Below are 15,237 nucleotides of genomic sequence, written 5' to 3'. Positions count from 1 at the left end.
TTCCCTTAATACAAGTCTGCAGTGTGGATCACAAGTGCAATACAGTATACAGTTCTGCTCACCCCATCTGAACAAGGATACGTTGAGCTGGAAGGGGTGCAAAAAGGTGCAATCAAAATTAAGAGGTTTGAAGTAGTGTCTATTTGGAAAAGAAAGCTAAAGCATTTGGGGCTTTTTTTACTTTTAAAAAAATGTGACGGGGGTGGATAAATGCTAAGCATTTTAATAAAATTAGGCATGGAGTAAAGAAAGCAGATAGAGAAAAGGTATTCTTACTCCCTGTCCCATAATAGAAGAATCTGGGGTCATCCAATGAAGCTGATTTGTTGGAGATTCTGAACAGACAAAATAATTTGTAATTTAAGGGATTTTGTGGCAAAAGACATAGAATAGCCTCTGGGTTAGATGACTTTAAAAAGGCTTAGACAAAGTCACATGGGGTAAGGGTAGCAGTGGCTGCTAATAATGGTGGCTATATGAAACCTACATGCCTCTGTATGCCATTTGCTGCAGAGGCATATCAGCCGGGTCTTGTTGTATTCATGCCTTGTTTTTGCACTCCCCAGAAATACCTAACTGGCTACGGTGGGTAACAGGATGCCAGACTAGACGGGACTTCAGTTTAATTCAGAATTGATTCTGAATACCAATATGGAGCCTGATTGTTCAATAAACACGGAATTGCACCATATGCAGTTACTTGTTATTCAGATGTAACTGACATCAGTGTATTCACATTCCCTGAACTGCTACATTTCTGTATCAGTTAATGGACTGTTTTTTTAAAAGTCCTCATGTAAATTATTGTTATGGTTGTTATTGTTGTTGTTATTGTTGTTATTATTGTTATTGTTATATTTCAGGGCAGTTCACAACATAAAAAAAATCAGCATTTCTCCTAATACACACATTTTTGCAGGCAATTTCCCCAATACAATGCATATGCAATTTTCTTTAATATATGTATTTTTTGCAAACTGTCCCCCAAGACACACAACTTTGCACACATCTGATTGGAGAAATTTCAAAGGACAGATGAGTTTTGGCTCATATATTGTTTCAGTTAAGTGCAATTTAGGAAGGTTCACAATAAAATCCTAACTGAACCAAATGTATTCCCTATCAGTAATTTATTCAGGTTGGCTTTATCTCTTTTGCACAATGTGCAGGTGCTTTCTAATGCTGACACAAAGTCATTGCATATATATATGAATGGGCGGAGAAAGACTATTGTAGGGGCTGGTCAAAAGATGACTCATGCAATGCCGAGAGCTACCTGATACAATGTAGTATTCAGTTATAATGGGATTATATCTGACAGGCACCATAGCAGGGCAGATTTGCCACACTTGCGCCACATAGGACACATCTGTTTTGCAGTTGCTAGCTGGCAATGATCATAACCTTTTATTAAAATCCTACAACATTCCCCGCTGGCCCTCTCTCCCTCCTTCCATCTTCCTCACAATGCTTCATGTGTTTTGACATGAGGCAGTTTCATCCTTTGCTTCAAGTGTAAGGGTTAGAATCAGTGCTGTTTTTCTAGAAAAAGAAGTGTCAGAACTCACCATGAACACCTCTGTTGTTCTCTTAGAACGGCAATGGAACCCACCTGAGAGGTGCCGGAACTGAGTTCCATTGAGTTCCTGTTGAAAAAAATGCATTTGTTAGACTCTTACCTTTTGAAAAGCATTTCAGGACACTATGCATTAAACCACAGGGCAAAAACTATATAGAAAGGATATTAAATGAAACTTAAGGCAGCTATAGGAATGACAGAGACAAGGAGTGGCATCAATACCAAATTAAACCAAATTAACTGATTACAACCCCAGGAACTGTCTGCAAAGCATAGATTAACATGGTTCACGGAGGGCAGATACTGGCTCCCTGCCCTTAAAAAAATACACGTATGCAAGGCAAGTCAAACTGCCTATTTTGTGCATAACATAGAAATCTCATACAATATAGGAATCTTCAAGATGACAAAATAAACATCCCAGATCAGGAATCTATGGTTGCTTTCTATCACTTGGAATGTCAACTTAGTATATTATGGATATGTATGCTTTTATGTTTGCTTTCATGATGAAAGTGGTTTCAGGTTTTAAGTTGTTGGCTGGTTGACATCTGTTTCAAAATGGATGTTTTCACAGTAATGCTATCAGACTGAAGGCCTTTGGAGAACAGGCAAGCATAGTTAAAAAGCCATTGCTTCTATTAATAGAGCAGAGTCCCTTCTGCAATGTCAACTGTAATATTAATCCTTGTTTCAAATCACAGGTCTCAAATATCAGCTGCCACTACTCAGACGGGTCTCTTTCGGTTTATATCAGAGAACCCAATGGAGTCTTTTGAAGAACCTGGTCAGGTTAGTAGGGAGAACTTATTAGAAGTTCCCACTTTAAGCGATTCTCTCTCAGAAGATGAAGATGTTAAAGCTTCTCTCCAGCACCGCTTCTCCCCCAGCCCCCGGAGGCGGAATTCAGATTCTTCTGAAGAAATGGAAGCAGAAGCCCCATCCACCATTGCAAGAAAAGTTTCATTTGCTGATGCATTTGGTTTTGACCTTGTATCCGTTAAGGAGTTTGATACCTGGGATGTTCCAATTACATTACCAAATGACGACTTAGAAGATGAAGTTGTGCCTGTGGAGGAATTCTATTTATCTCCACTGTTTATACTGCCTGCCACACAAGAAGAGCTTTTGCAAAAAGTGCGTGCACAGAAAGTATGGCTAGAGTCTGTCGAGTTCCTGCCAGGGATAACATGTATGAAGGGCATCATCCGTGTTCTGAATGTATCCTTCGAAAAGCTGGTCTATGTCCGAATGTCTTTGGACAACTGGCAGACTTATTATGACATCTTAGGAGATTATGTGCCTAATTCTTGTGATGGCGAGACTGACCAGTTCTTGTTCAAGATTTCATTGGTTCCTCCTTATCAGAGAGAGGACGCTAAGGTTGAATTTTGCATCCGTTATGAGACATCGGTGGGAATATTTTGGGCAAACAATGACAATCGTAATTATATTTTGATCTGCCACAAAAAGGAAACTGCGCCACCAGTGGAAGAGAATAAAGCCCAGGGAGAAGTTACAGATAAAGTCCAGGAAGGTGTTACAGACAAATATATCAAAGGCTGCTTAAAGACAATACCAAGCAGGTGAGGTTGAATCTTACACTTCCTTCCTTTTAAAAAAGTATTGTAAAACCTCTTTCAATGATAGTTTCCCCAAAAGATGTCCCTGTGGAGATGCTGTTAATAACTTTTTCAAAATCTGTCCCTGTGGTTAGTTTTATGCTTTGATACTACTCTAAATAAAATGTATATATATATATATATATATATATATATATATATATATATATCCAGAGAGGTTAACTTGAGGGAAATGTAATTACCGTAGTCTTACATCCTAAGTGTATTACCAAAATAGTATGAAAGTCATAACTACTAAGTAAAGGTGAAGCAGTTCATTACAGGTGAAACAGCTCATTCCTGATGCCTAAAATGTCGAGCATAGTTAGACTTTGATCACTTCCTATTTAATTTCACTGTAGAAATTTAGCAATAAACCTGCATAGTTGTTGTATACTCCTGAGAGTTTAAATAGGTTTTGACGATAGTTGGGAAATGTTTGAAGTGTTTTTAAAGGCCCGTAATCCTTTAAAAACAATTATATTGGTCATAAGAGAGCTCTGATAAAGAATTAGTCTGACCAGGGGACACTTTGAGGTGGGAGAAGAGGTGGGAAGACCATCTAGTATGCTATGCCACCAAGTTCTGTTGCCACAGAGACCAGCTTATCTTTCACCTTTAGATTGGTAACTTGTGAAGGGGCAGGTAGCAGCATCCTTGCTTGAGAGGTCTGCAGCTGTTGACTCATGCATGAGAGGAATATAGAGGAATGTATTTAGGATTTTGTTATATTTCAGTCATAAAGAAAACACACAATGTAAAGATCTATGTTTTGGTTGCTCTGAGAAAAGCAATAATCAATTTTGTTTTGTTTTGTTATTAACCATCATCTAGGCCAAGGATGGGAAACCTGTGGCCCTCTGGAAGTTGTTGGACTCCGACTCCTATTGGCCCCAACAAGTAGGCTCAATAGCTAAGCATGCTGGGGGTTGTAGTCCAACAGCATCTGGAAGGCCACAGGTTCTGTACCCCTGATCTAGATTCTGCTGTTTCCTATCTGTTACTGGTGTATGTTTTGACCGGAAGTCTACAAGTGTAATAATGTATATTGCAGATGAAATGTTGGGTCCCTAACAATCTCTCTGTTATCTCAGAGATCTTAGCTATCTTTTTGCAGGTTTAAAACAAGCAGCCTGTAATGGCGCCTGCTCTGGTTACATAGATGATTTGCTTCGTTGCCATGGCATAAAATAATGCACAGAGAAGCTTTCTTTTGCACAATGATCCATTAGCCCTGTTGTGGTCACAATCAGAGCTGGCTCTATATCTGAGCCACAAAACATTTGCCTAATGGGCTCCTAACATTGGCTGCCGCAACATTGGTGGCTCCTCTTTGGGCATATTAGTGGCAGTGGGCAGCAGTTGCGCCATGATCTGTAACAAGGAACTACCATTTCAAAAGTTGTTCCGTGCCTTGTGATCATTTTGGCTGCTGTTCCGTTTCACGAGGTAAAATGAGCCCAAGGGAGCACAGGTGGGTAGGCAGGCCCAATTGACAGAAGGCATCCACAAGTGGGGATGCTCAGCGTCTCTGCAAATGCAGTAAAAAGGAACTAGATACTTTAGAACATATATTCTTCTCCTGTGATTTCGGCAGCTATGCCAGAATACAATTGTATGAGGCCCTAAAATTCAATAAACAGACCTTTACTCAACCAACTGTTCAGGACATGCTGGCGGACAGCGATGATCAAATTACTTTAATAGTGGCCGAATTTTTAAGAGCTGTCCATGAAGAAAGAATGGGCCATGATAAGGAGACTTAGTGGTTGTTAATGGTAGGTGATGATGTTGCGTTGTATTATTATTATTTTATATTATATTGTATTATGTTATTTATGTGTGGTGTGTTATGCCTAATAAAGGATTTTGAATTGAATTGAAGTGGGGATGCTCAGCGATTACCTGAGGTGCTAAGGGCTGGTGGTGGGATTGTGCAGATTGGATTTATAAGATTAGATCCAATTAAGAAGAGCCTTGCTGGATCAGACCTGACCTATCTTGTCTAGCATCCCATTCTCACAACCACCAGCCACATGGCTACAGGAAGCACACGAACGGGATATCAACAGAGAGGTGCCACTGAGAGGCCTGCTTCAAAGCAGTGCTTTCGGACATCCCCTTAGACTCACAACTTGTATGGTGTGAGGAGGATGTGCATGAAACACGAGTCCAAAGCCCTTTAGGGTGTGGGGAACTAGTTGTGCAGTTCTGTTGGATCCTGGCCCTGACCTCCAAAAGCATAACACCTATGCTGCCTTTCATCACATGTTAGACCTGCATTTGATCATGAGTTTTCTGTAAGCTCTAAACTAAGCTCAGGCACCTGCTCCCTTAATAGTTTTGACCCTAAGGGGATATTTTGATAACAATGACCTATTTGTATATAGTTGGTCATGATTCTAAGGACTCAGATATAAGGCTGACAATTTGTGACGCAACTGAATTAGTCTTAAGGGTTGAACTATGCAGGACAGTGGCAGGGTTTTCTCCCCCACATGCCTGCCTGCCTGCCTTGTTCACAGATGGGGGGCAAATGTATTCATCTTAATCTGATTTTGCTGAATTAGGATGGTTTCTTCTGTGGGACTGATATAACATGTATGTTGTCGCCATGGTTAATCTGTGATATTATTATTATTATTATTATTATTATTATTATTATTATTATTATTATTAGAATTTATATCTTCCCCACCCTCCCCAAGGATATACAATTCAACAAATACATAATTCGAAAACCCAAAAGAAAAATATTCTAAAATGGATTAAAACATTCCAAAAACAATTACAGTTAGAAACTTCTAAAAGGGACTGCAATGAAAAACCTCTTTCTATCCAATGATCTTGAGGTAGCCAGGAACAGCCATGAAGGAGCATTTTCAAATTTTTCCTAAAAGTTAATAACAAGGAAAAAAGCACACCTCACTAGAGAGGACATGTCACAAATTTATGGCGAAAGACTATAATCTCTCTATCTCTCTATCTAACAATTGGAAGTCGTTGGATCTGACTGAGCACTAAAAGAAGCGCATAGGAAAGATGTGCTAAATCCTCTTTCCTGCCTCCTTTCCCTTCAGTCTGTGGCTTAGACACTTTTCTCTATTCCTTGCTCACTTCTAGTATCAAAGCTAAGGTGGGAGAAAAGTGCTTGGAGCAACTGCGTGAGGGGAGATCAGGTGGTGTATGTGTCAGGGGGATGCAGTGCCCCTCTCCCAGGAACAGGTGGTGTGCTTACTGATGCAATAGAGGCGCACGGTGGTGCTGAGGTTGGGGGTGCCCAGCCACACCTCAGAATCCATGCAATGTTCCCATTGGTGTGCCCATCTTGCCCCGACCTCTCAATCACCTGGTGGCCCATCCTGCTAAGTGGCAAAAATGCTGCTTTTGGGGAGGGCGACCACTCAGTACCTCTCCAACTCACCAGATGCCCCTTTGCGCTCTCATATATTCCTTTCAAAGGTTGCCTATGTGGCATGGATAGGCATACCTGCATCTGTAGAGACCTTCCTTGGTACCCACAGGGTTTCTTTCTTTGGCTTCACCACCTGCAGAAATTAACCTTGAAAGAAGAGCCAATAGGATAGTTTGTGGTGTGTGCTTTGTTGCAGGGTGTGTGTGGTGTCCACGATCCAAAGGTTTTACTCATAAAATAATGCCCCGTCTCACAGGTTGTATGGGAATAAGGGAGATGTGTGGCTGACACCACCACCATGTTTTTTTGATTATTATTTTTTGTGTTTTTTATATTTTGCTGGAAGCCACCCAGAGTGGCTGGGGCAGCCCAGTCAGATGGGTGGATGATGATGATGATTTGTAGTTCCAGATAACCTGGTTAACCCCTTTTATGTATTAATTGTAAAATGTAATCTGTTGCAGATTTTTATATATAGTCACATGTACTCATACATTTAGAGAAAATACAGAGTGTTTATTGGGCTGTATCTTCAAACTACCTTTCTTTCTCCTTCCCTGCCCCATGTAGTTTAAATTGTTTGCTAACGTTACCTGGAAGAATTTACAATTTTTTTTCAGACAGAGATTAGGGCCCAACATTTTGGGCAAGAGGAATCTTCATATTTTTATAGACTAGGCATCATGTGTCTCTTAGTTTTTAATAAAATGCTTCGCTTGTAACAATGAGGTATCATTCAAAAATATGCAGTGAACAGAAATACCTGCTGTAACAAAAGTAATTAATAGACCTTGACATTGGAATTTTGAAATCTCCCCAATAACACTTACAAGTCACCTCCTGGACTCCAATTTGCATTATCCATTGGTGATGTCACAGCAATTAAGCCAATGGCACCCAGGTATCCCTCTCCCAAACTTTCTGCTTGTGGAGCATGAACATTCTGGTAATCTGATTTAGCGCAGTGTGCGGAGACTCACTGAATGGGCGGCTTGGTTTGGGGGTGGTTCGTGGGTCAGTTAAATAACCCCCATGGGCCGCTTGTGGCCCATGGGCCTTAGGTTGCCTACCCCTGATCTAGATGATGCTGTGAAAGTCATTCTGTCTCTCTCAGACTAATGCTTGTCACTTCATAGTAGGGAACATAAATGAGACAATATTGCAATGTGTTCTGTACACATTGTTTTCCTGAGGCTGCTGCCACCCCCCAGTATTATGATTGTTGTTGTTTAGTCGTTTAGTTGTGTCTGACTCTTCGTGACCACATGGACCAGAGCACGCCAGGCACTCCTGTCTTCCACTGCCTCCCACAGTTTGGTCAAACTCATGTTGGTAGCTTCGAGAACACTGTCCAGCCATCTCGTCCTCTGCCGTCCCCTTCTCCTTGTTGTGCCCTCCATCTTTCCCAACATCAGGCTCTTTTCCAGGGAGTCTTCTCTTCTCATGAGGTGGCCAAAGTATTGGAGCCTCAGCTTCAGGATCTGTCCTTCCAGTGAGCACTCAGGGCTGATGTCCTTAAGAATGGATAGGTTTGATCTTCTTGCAGTCCATGGGACTCTCAAGAGTCTCCTCCAGCACCAGAATTCAAAAGCATCAATTCTTCGGCAATCAGCCTTTGTTATGGTCCAGCTCTCCCTTCCAACCATCACTACTGGGGAAACCATAGCTTTAACGATACGATTAGAAAATATTAATAATATCAATATATAATAAAGCAGCTCACTGTGCCTGGGAGCTTGGAGTGCCCCCTTTCTATACCTTGGCCCCACACAATTGAATCATCAGTTTGTCTCAGTCATGTCTGGTGATACTCAGAAATGTTATCAGCCATGGATGTTGGCAGACTGAGATAGAAAATGGGAAGTGAGGAGGTTGGCTTTGGTATGGGGCTAGGAATTGGTTGACAGGGCTGTCGCTCTACATTGCCTTCAAGAATGGCTGAGACATGGCCATGTTGGGAGTGGGCAGAAATGGCCAGAACTCATGAGAAATCTTATCAGGGGTGCTGAGGCCAGTGGGATGGTTCAGAGAGGTGGGGCAGAGGCCAGAATTCCCTCTCATGAAGGAGTGAAGGGGATGGCAGTAATATCTGAAGCAGACTAGAGGAATCAACTGCTAGCACAAAACATATCACTATGGGGTGCTGCTTCTAACTGCTTTAGGATGGGGGTACTTACCTATTTTACTTACCTGAACTAGTCACTTCTACTGTGTACATAATGAAAATGCATAGTAGTATCTTTCCTGAGTTTGTTGCATCATTCAGAGCTCCAGGGAAGCAGGGCGCATTCCTGGATCACAGTCACACATTTTCAGTTTACCATACGATCTGATTTTGTAATATGTTCTTTTTCAAAGAAAGGCACAGTCAATATTTTTTGTCATCACTGTGTTAAGATAGTCAGATATTAGTTATATAATTCTTTAGAGCCCAAGTTGATGCATCTGAAATGTTAGTGAAGGATTTTTTTTTTAAAAAAAGAGATAATACGTGATGGAGTACTAGATCTATTCTGTCATAGGTCTAAGATAAATGAGAGACCAAATATTTTAATATTGGAGCATTCCATTACAAGGAACCACAACTGAAATACGCATGTAACAGTGGTTGTTGCCAATGTAGGTAGAGTTTCTTGTATAAATCTGGACAATTATGTAGGATTTTGATTTGCTGAAACTGTCTGCTTTATTTTAAGGAAAAAAACTAATTCATTTCTAGTGCAAAGAGCTGTGGAAATGTTTAGAAATATTAAAGTGATGGGTTCTAACCCAACTAAGTTCTACTTGGAGTAGACCCATTGAAATTACTGGCCCTGTTTGCCATGCTCATTCATTTCAATGTGTCTACTCTGAGTATGTACTGTAACAATGAATACAACCCAGTGTCTGTAAAAGCCTTAGTACTAATTCATACATTTAGCAAAAGTATGGGGTACAGATTATCCCAAGATTACAGCATGACTATATATGTGTGTGAGAGAGATCACAAATCTGAGTGTATCACCTGATGATGATGATGTTGCCTGATACTGGGAATTGTACAATTGTACAATAAAGGAAAATAATGCAACCTTGCCAATAGCATACATCTATAAAACCTCATATTGAATTCTGCTTGCATGTGCAAACCTGTCATTCCTAGGAGCCAACTCCTAGGGGCCAAGGTCCCTTCAGCCTCCCCCATAAAATATTTTAGGGGACTGCCCCCCCAAGTTGATGGGCGTTGTCATTCAAATGGTGTGCATGTGCCGTGTCATGTGATTGATTATGTGGGATGGGGCTTACCTGCCCTCCAATGTTTTATTCAAGTTGGCACTCCTGCCAACTTAGGGAGAAGAACTGGTTGCAAATATGTTTCTGGTTGTAATTCAAAGTATTTGTGATTAAAGCCTTTAAGTGGCTTAGATCCAGGATACCTTTGGACCTAAAGTATAGGTCTAAGGCTTACAATATTCCATATTCTTCTGCTTCCCTATCAACCTGCCTGTTCCCTAACATCAGAAGTTGAGGCTCCTCTCTCTTTGTTCCACCTAGGATGGCAAGAGAGGGACTTCTCAGTGGTTGAACCCTGTCACAGAATACCTTGCCCTGAAATGTTTGGTGTGGGGGTTTTATTTTTTGTTGTTTGGCTATTAAAGACTGTTTTATTACAATAGGCTTTTTTGTTTAATTGGCAGCTGATATTCTCCTTGCTTGCTTGTTTTATATTGTTGTTTTCATGAAATTGTAATTTTAAATGTCGCAAAGTGCCCAGAGTGCTGCTTTTGCACCAGGAGGGCAGGACACCAATGTATAAATAAATGAATGAAAGAACAAATAATGTTAGCCAGACTTTTTCCTGTGAAATAACTTGTTTCACATGCAGGAAGTTAACAACCGAGTCAACCTATACATATCTACTAAGAGTAAGACCCATTGAGTCAAATGTTGATGGCTCCCAAGTAAGTGTGTCTAGGATTGCATGTGTTCAGAGGTGGCAAAATCCTGTAAGGGCTGTACCATGAATTTCAGTTAACTTTTTGAATCGGCTCTCTGTTCCTTTGAGTGTCGGGTCATGCATGCACAGAGCACCCAGTCATGTTATCATGTGAATGCACCCCTGTTGCTATTAATTCACTTTTGACTTTTGACTTTTCTCCTGCCATCAGTCTGCTCCTCGTCAAATGAAAAAAAACAATCAACTACAAAATCTCAAAGAATCAAACAAAATCTCTTAAACAAATGATGCATGTTAAGATGCTGGAAAACAGGCGAATGCATATAATTTCCTTGCTAGGATAAGTCAGAAACGTGGGGTGCTCATCTTGCAGAAGCAGGCTGGTTTTTTGTTTTTGTTTTTAACAGACCTTTGGGTACGTCTTGTCAAAGCCTTCACTTGATAATGCCGACAGCTGCTGATCTTCTCTCTGTTTAAGAAAACTTGTTTGCCTTGTGTTTTCCTTTAACTGATTGCTCTCCAGCAATTAATAACCTTTTTCTCGACCAAAGAAAGACGTGTGTTAAAAAGAGTATACGTCTTTGCATAGCTCGGGATTTTTGCTCCAAGCCCAAAATTGAAAGAGCAGCCTGCAATCAGCCTGTGGCTTTGGCTAAAGCCCTTTGCTATTATTAGGAAGTGATGATGTACACGGTCTTTTCCAGTACATGGTCTTTTCCAGCAGAGCAGCTGTTCCCTGCTACTGTGAGGGTGGGCTTTGCATTTACAGGGTGACAACTGAGAAAACAACACTCTCGCTGTTCTCAGATCCTCTTTAATATTCTTTACACTAGACCAGCAGCTACTGCTAAGAAATTCACGGTCATTTTTGGGCAGCTAAGGAAGTCTCGAATGTTTGGGCACTTCTGGCAGCGAAATTGTAAAAAGAAATACGGTAGATTGCTTTTTGCAACTTCTTTGGGCCCAACACATAAATAATATCCAATTGACATTGTTGTTGTTGTTGTTGTTATTTGCTTTTCACACTGAAGTGCATCAAAGCTGCATGCATAATCAAAATAGAAATATATATGGTACAAATCCTACTCACCCCACTTAAAATGATGCACATAAGATGAGGCCACAGATATAGCTAGTTACCCTTCAAATTAAGGACCAAATGCCTGGCTGTAAATAAAAATGCCTTTGCCTGGTGCCTAGAAACAGACAACAAAGGCACCTGCTGTGCTTCCCTCAGAAGAGTATTCCACAAATAGGAAGCTACCACTGAAAAAATAAATGGAGAAAGGACAGAGGGGTTTAATGTGGTGTCCAGGTTGGATTCTGTGTTGAAACAAAGACTGAGCTAAGTATCAAGAGAGCCCCTTCACCCTTGACTTCCTAGCTCACACCTAGCCTACCACAAAAAGCCTCTTACCTGTTTATTTGCATCCATTTGTGTGTCTGTGCGTGTGTGTAAGTTAATCATGTTTTTTCAATTGCCATCAGATTCCGCATGTGCTGTTCAGAGGTTCAGAAACATTTTCTCATCATCTCAGCCAACCATTGGAGTGTGGGAAAGGATGGAGAGGTTAACCGACCATCAATAAGCAGTTTCTCTTATTTACAGTACTGTGGGTTGTATTAAGTGTTGGCCGTACTCAGAGTAGATCCACTGAAATTAATGGGGATGGCTAACCTAGGTTCATTTTAATTTTTATCCCACCCCTTCTCCCAAAGGAGCCCATTAATTTCAGCAGGTCTACTCTGAGTAGAATTTACTTGGCTACAACCCTAAATCTAAAGAGTGTCAGTAAATGAAACAACTATAAGGAAAAAAGGACATAAACCCAATACCAAATAAATCCAGACATACAGAATATATATATATATATGAATGTACAGGCGTGGTATTTATGCAGTCACTGTGATCTAACAGGGTAAGATTTTTGGTAAATGCAGTTACTTATTAACTTATTAAAATATTTATACAGCAATGCAAAAAAAATTAAAAGCAATCATTAAAACGAATGGCTACTCAAGAAAATGGTTAAATTACGTAGATCTGTTGGCATTAAAAAAAAATCATATTTATATAGCAGTTGCAAAAAACCCTACTATGTCTTTAAAAATGCTGACTCATATACCATCAGTGTTTCTCTTTTGCTCATCCGATCTTGACCATAGTTAATAGAGAATAGTGACAGGAACTGTGGACCATGGCAGCAAGACACACAGCATCCCCCACCCCAACACCAGGCTCCGAGCTTCAATCAGCTTCCTAATGTGAATGTAAAATGTGCCTTTGGCCGGGATGCTCATTTCCATTACAAAGAGCCTCTCCTCCACTTTCTCTTGCACATGAGAACAATGATCAGGCACTGAAATAAACAGCAAGAGAGAAGCACAAAAGCAAATTTAAATGTGTGTGGAGGGCAAATGCTCAAGAGTGGGCGTGTTGCAGCCATCAGAGAGGCTGGCTCTGTTGGCCGTCCAACGGTGTGTAATTGGCTACAGCTGGGAGGGAGAGCCCTGGCGCCTTTGTCAGACAAGCACCACAGCACACAATAAACAGTGATGTGCTCAGGTTTTCGTTTACCAAGCTGCCAGTATTGCAGCTGGCCATTTTATGTCTTTCTGCCATGGAAACCCATGCTCCCCCAATGCCGTCAATGATATGATTTCTTAGTGAGCGTGCTCAGAAAATTGGCCTCCCCGCCAAAAGTAAATTTCTAGTACACATGGTGCAAAGCAAAATGTTGACTAATGTCACTAGGGTGTGTGTGTGTGTGTGTGTGTGTGTGTGTGTGTGTGTGTGTGTGTGTGTAATTCCTTCTCTTTTTCAGCACATGCCATTGGAGCAAATGCACTCTATTGCTTTGTAATGGGTATGGGAAAGAAGCTGCAATTTGAAAGGTGTTGTGAGAAGATACACACTTCTTGTGCACTGCAGGTAGTGCTGAAACTCAGTTTAGAAGCCATTAGAGCATGGGTAGGCAAACTAAGGCCTAGGGGCTGGAGCCGGCCCAATCACCTTCTAAATCTGGCATGTTTTTACATGAGTAGAATGTGTGCTTTTATTTAAAATGCATCTCTGGGTTATTTGTGGGGCATAGGAATTCGTTCATTTCCCCCCCTTCAAAATATAGTCCGGCCCCCCATAAGGTCTGAGGGACAGTGGACCAGCCCCCTGCTGAAAAAGTTTGCTGACCCCTGCATTAGAGGGTTAAGTAAATGTTCCTTATCTCTGGAAACATTCAATAGGATAAATAGAGCTGGAGAAATTATTTGTCAGACTGAAGAGTGGGGAACAAGCAGAGCAGGAACTAGAGTAGAATGAATCTGGTTTGATCATACACATCTCCATGGTGAGCAGACTGGACTGGCCAGTCCAACACACCGTTTCTCCATTCTATTCCCAGGCTAGGAATCAAGAGCAAAGTTTGTACTGCGTAATGGAGTTTTAGCAGTGCATACTTTTTTTTTGCAGGCAATGAATCCTTGCTGGACATCAAATTGGTGTGCCTAATGTTGCTGCCTGTAACTAATGGATGTAAGCAGCAGGTCTCAGACAGACATGTTGAAAGAGCCAGAAATTCAGGGGACTCTGCATTTTGATCAATGTGTATCATAGAATCATAGAGCTGGAATTGACCCAGAGGGTCATCTAGTCTGACCCCCCTGCAATGCAGCATCTCAACTACAGCACCCGTGACAGATGGCCAACAAACCTCTGCTTAAAAACCTCCAAGAAAGTAGAGTCCACAGCCTCCTGAGGGAGACCGTTCCACTATTGAAAAGCTTTTATTGTCCTAAAGTTCTACCTGATGCTTAGTCAGAATCTCCTTGCTTGTGACTTGAAGCCATTGGTTCAAGTTCTATCCTCCACAGCAGGAGAAAACAAGCTCGCTCCATCTTCCATGTGACAGCCCTTTAGATATTTGAAGGTGGCTATCATATCTCCTCTTTTCCAGCCTAAACATACCCAGCTCCCTCAACTGTTCCTCATAAGGTTTGGTTTCTAGACTCTTGATTATCTGCACTGCCCTCCTCTTAATACGTTCCAGCTTGTCAATATCCTTCTTAAATTGTGATGCCCAGAACTGGACACAGTATTGCAGGTGTGGTCTGATCAAGGCAGAATAGAGTGGTACTATTACTTGCCTTGATCTGGACACTATAGTTCTGTTGATGCACCATAGAATAGCATTATTTTTCGCTGTTGCTGCTGCATCACATTGTTGACTCATGTTAAGCTTGTGGTCTATTAAGACCTCAAGATCCATTTCACATATGCTACTGGTAAGCCAGTTGTCCGCTGCCTTATATTTGTGTAGGTGACTGAAGTATGGTGTACCAATAAACCAAATAATTTGCCTTTGGTACAATCTGTAGTATCTGTTGTTTATCCCTGGTTATGCTTTACTCCCATACCCACTGGGTTGCTAAAGAGCAAGCCCTGAATTAGATCACCAAATCAACACTTTTAATAAAAACCTTAATTCTCATTGATATTTCCATATTCTATGCTACATCCTGACACTATAGATCCTTGGAAAATTCAGTATTTGTGAATTCAGATCTGAACTGCCCTTTCCAGAGTAATGTGCAGACCACAATGTGGCAATTCATTAGATTTTCACACTTCTCCAATTACAGCGATGCAGTTCTCAGATCAGAATGCATTTAAAGAGCTGCATTTTGA

The 15,237-nt window shown here is 41.1% G+C and overlaps 1 protein-coding gene across 1 annotated transcript in view; it reads left to right on the top strand.

The window, feature by feature from the left end:
• The first annotated feature begins 2,294 nt into the window (after positions 1–2,294).
• Positions 2,295–15,237, top strand: part of PPP1R3A (protein phosphatase 1 regulatory subunit 3A) — a 30,640-nt gene continuing 17,697 nt past the window's right edge. Inside the window, exon 1 of the mRNA XM_083699007.1 lies at positions 2,295–3,165. Within this exon, the coding sequence (XP_083555133.1) occupies positions 2,345–3,165 (821 nt within the window). The 5' untranslated portion in view covers positions 2,295–2,344. The remainder of the gene's footprint in view (positions 3,166–15,237) is intronic.

This window comes from Podarcis gaigeae (assembly GCF_964106915.1).
Source record: "Podarcis gaigeae genome assembly, chromosome: 10".
Lineage (NCBI taxonomy): Eukaryota > Metazoa > Chordata > Lepidosauria > Squamata > Lacertidae > Podarcis > Podarcis gaigeae.
This window is presented reverse-complemented; position numbering and strand designations above follow the sequence as displayed.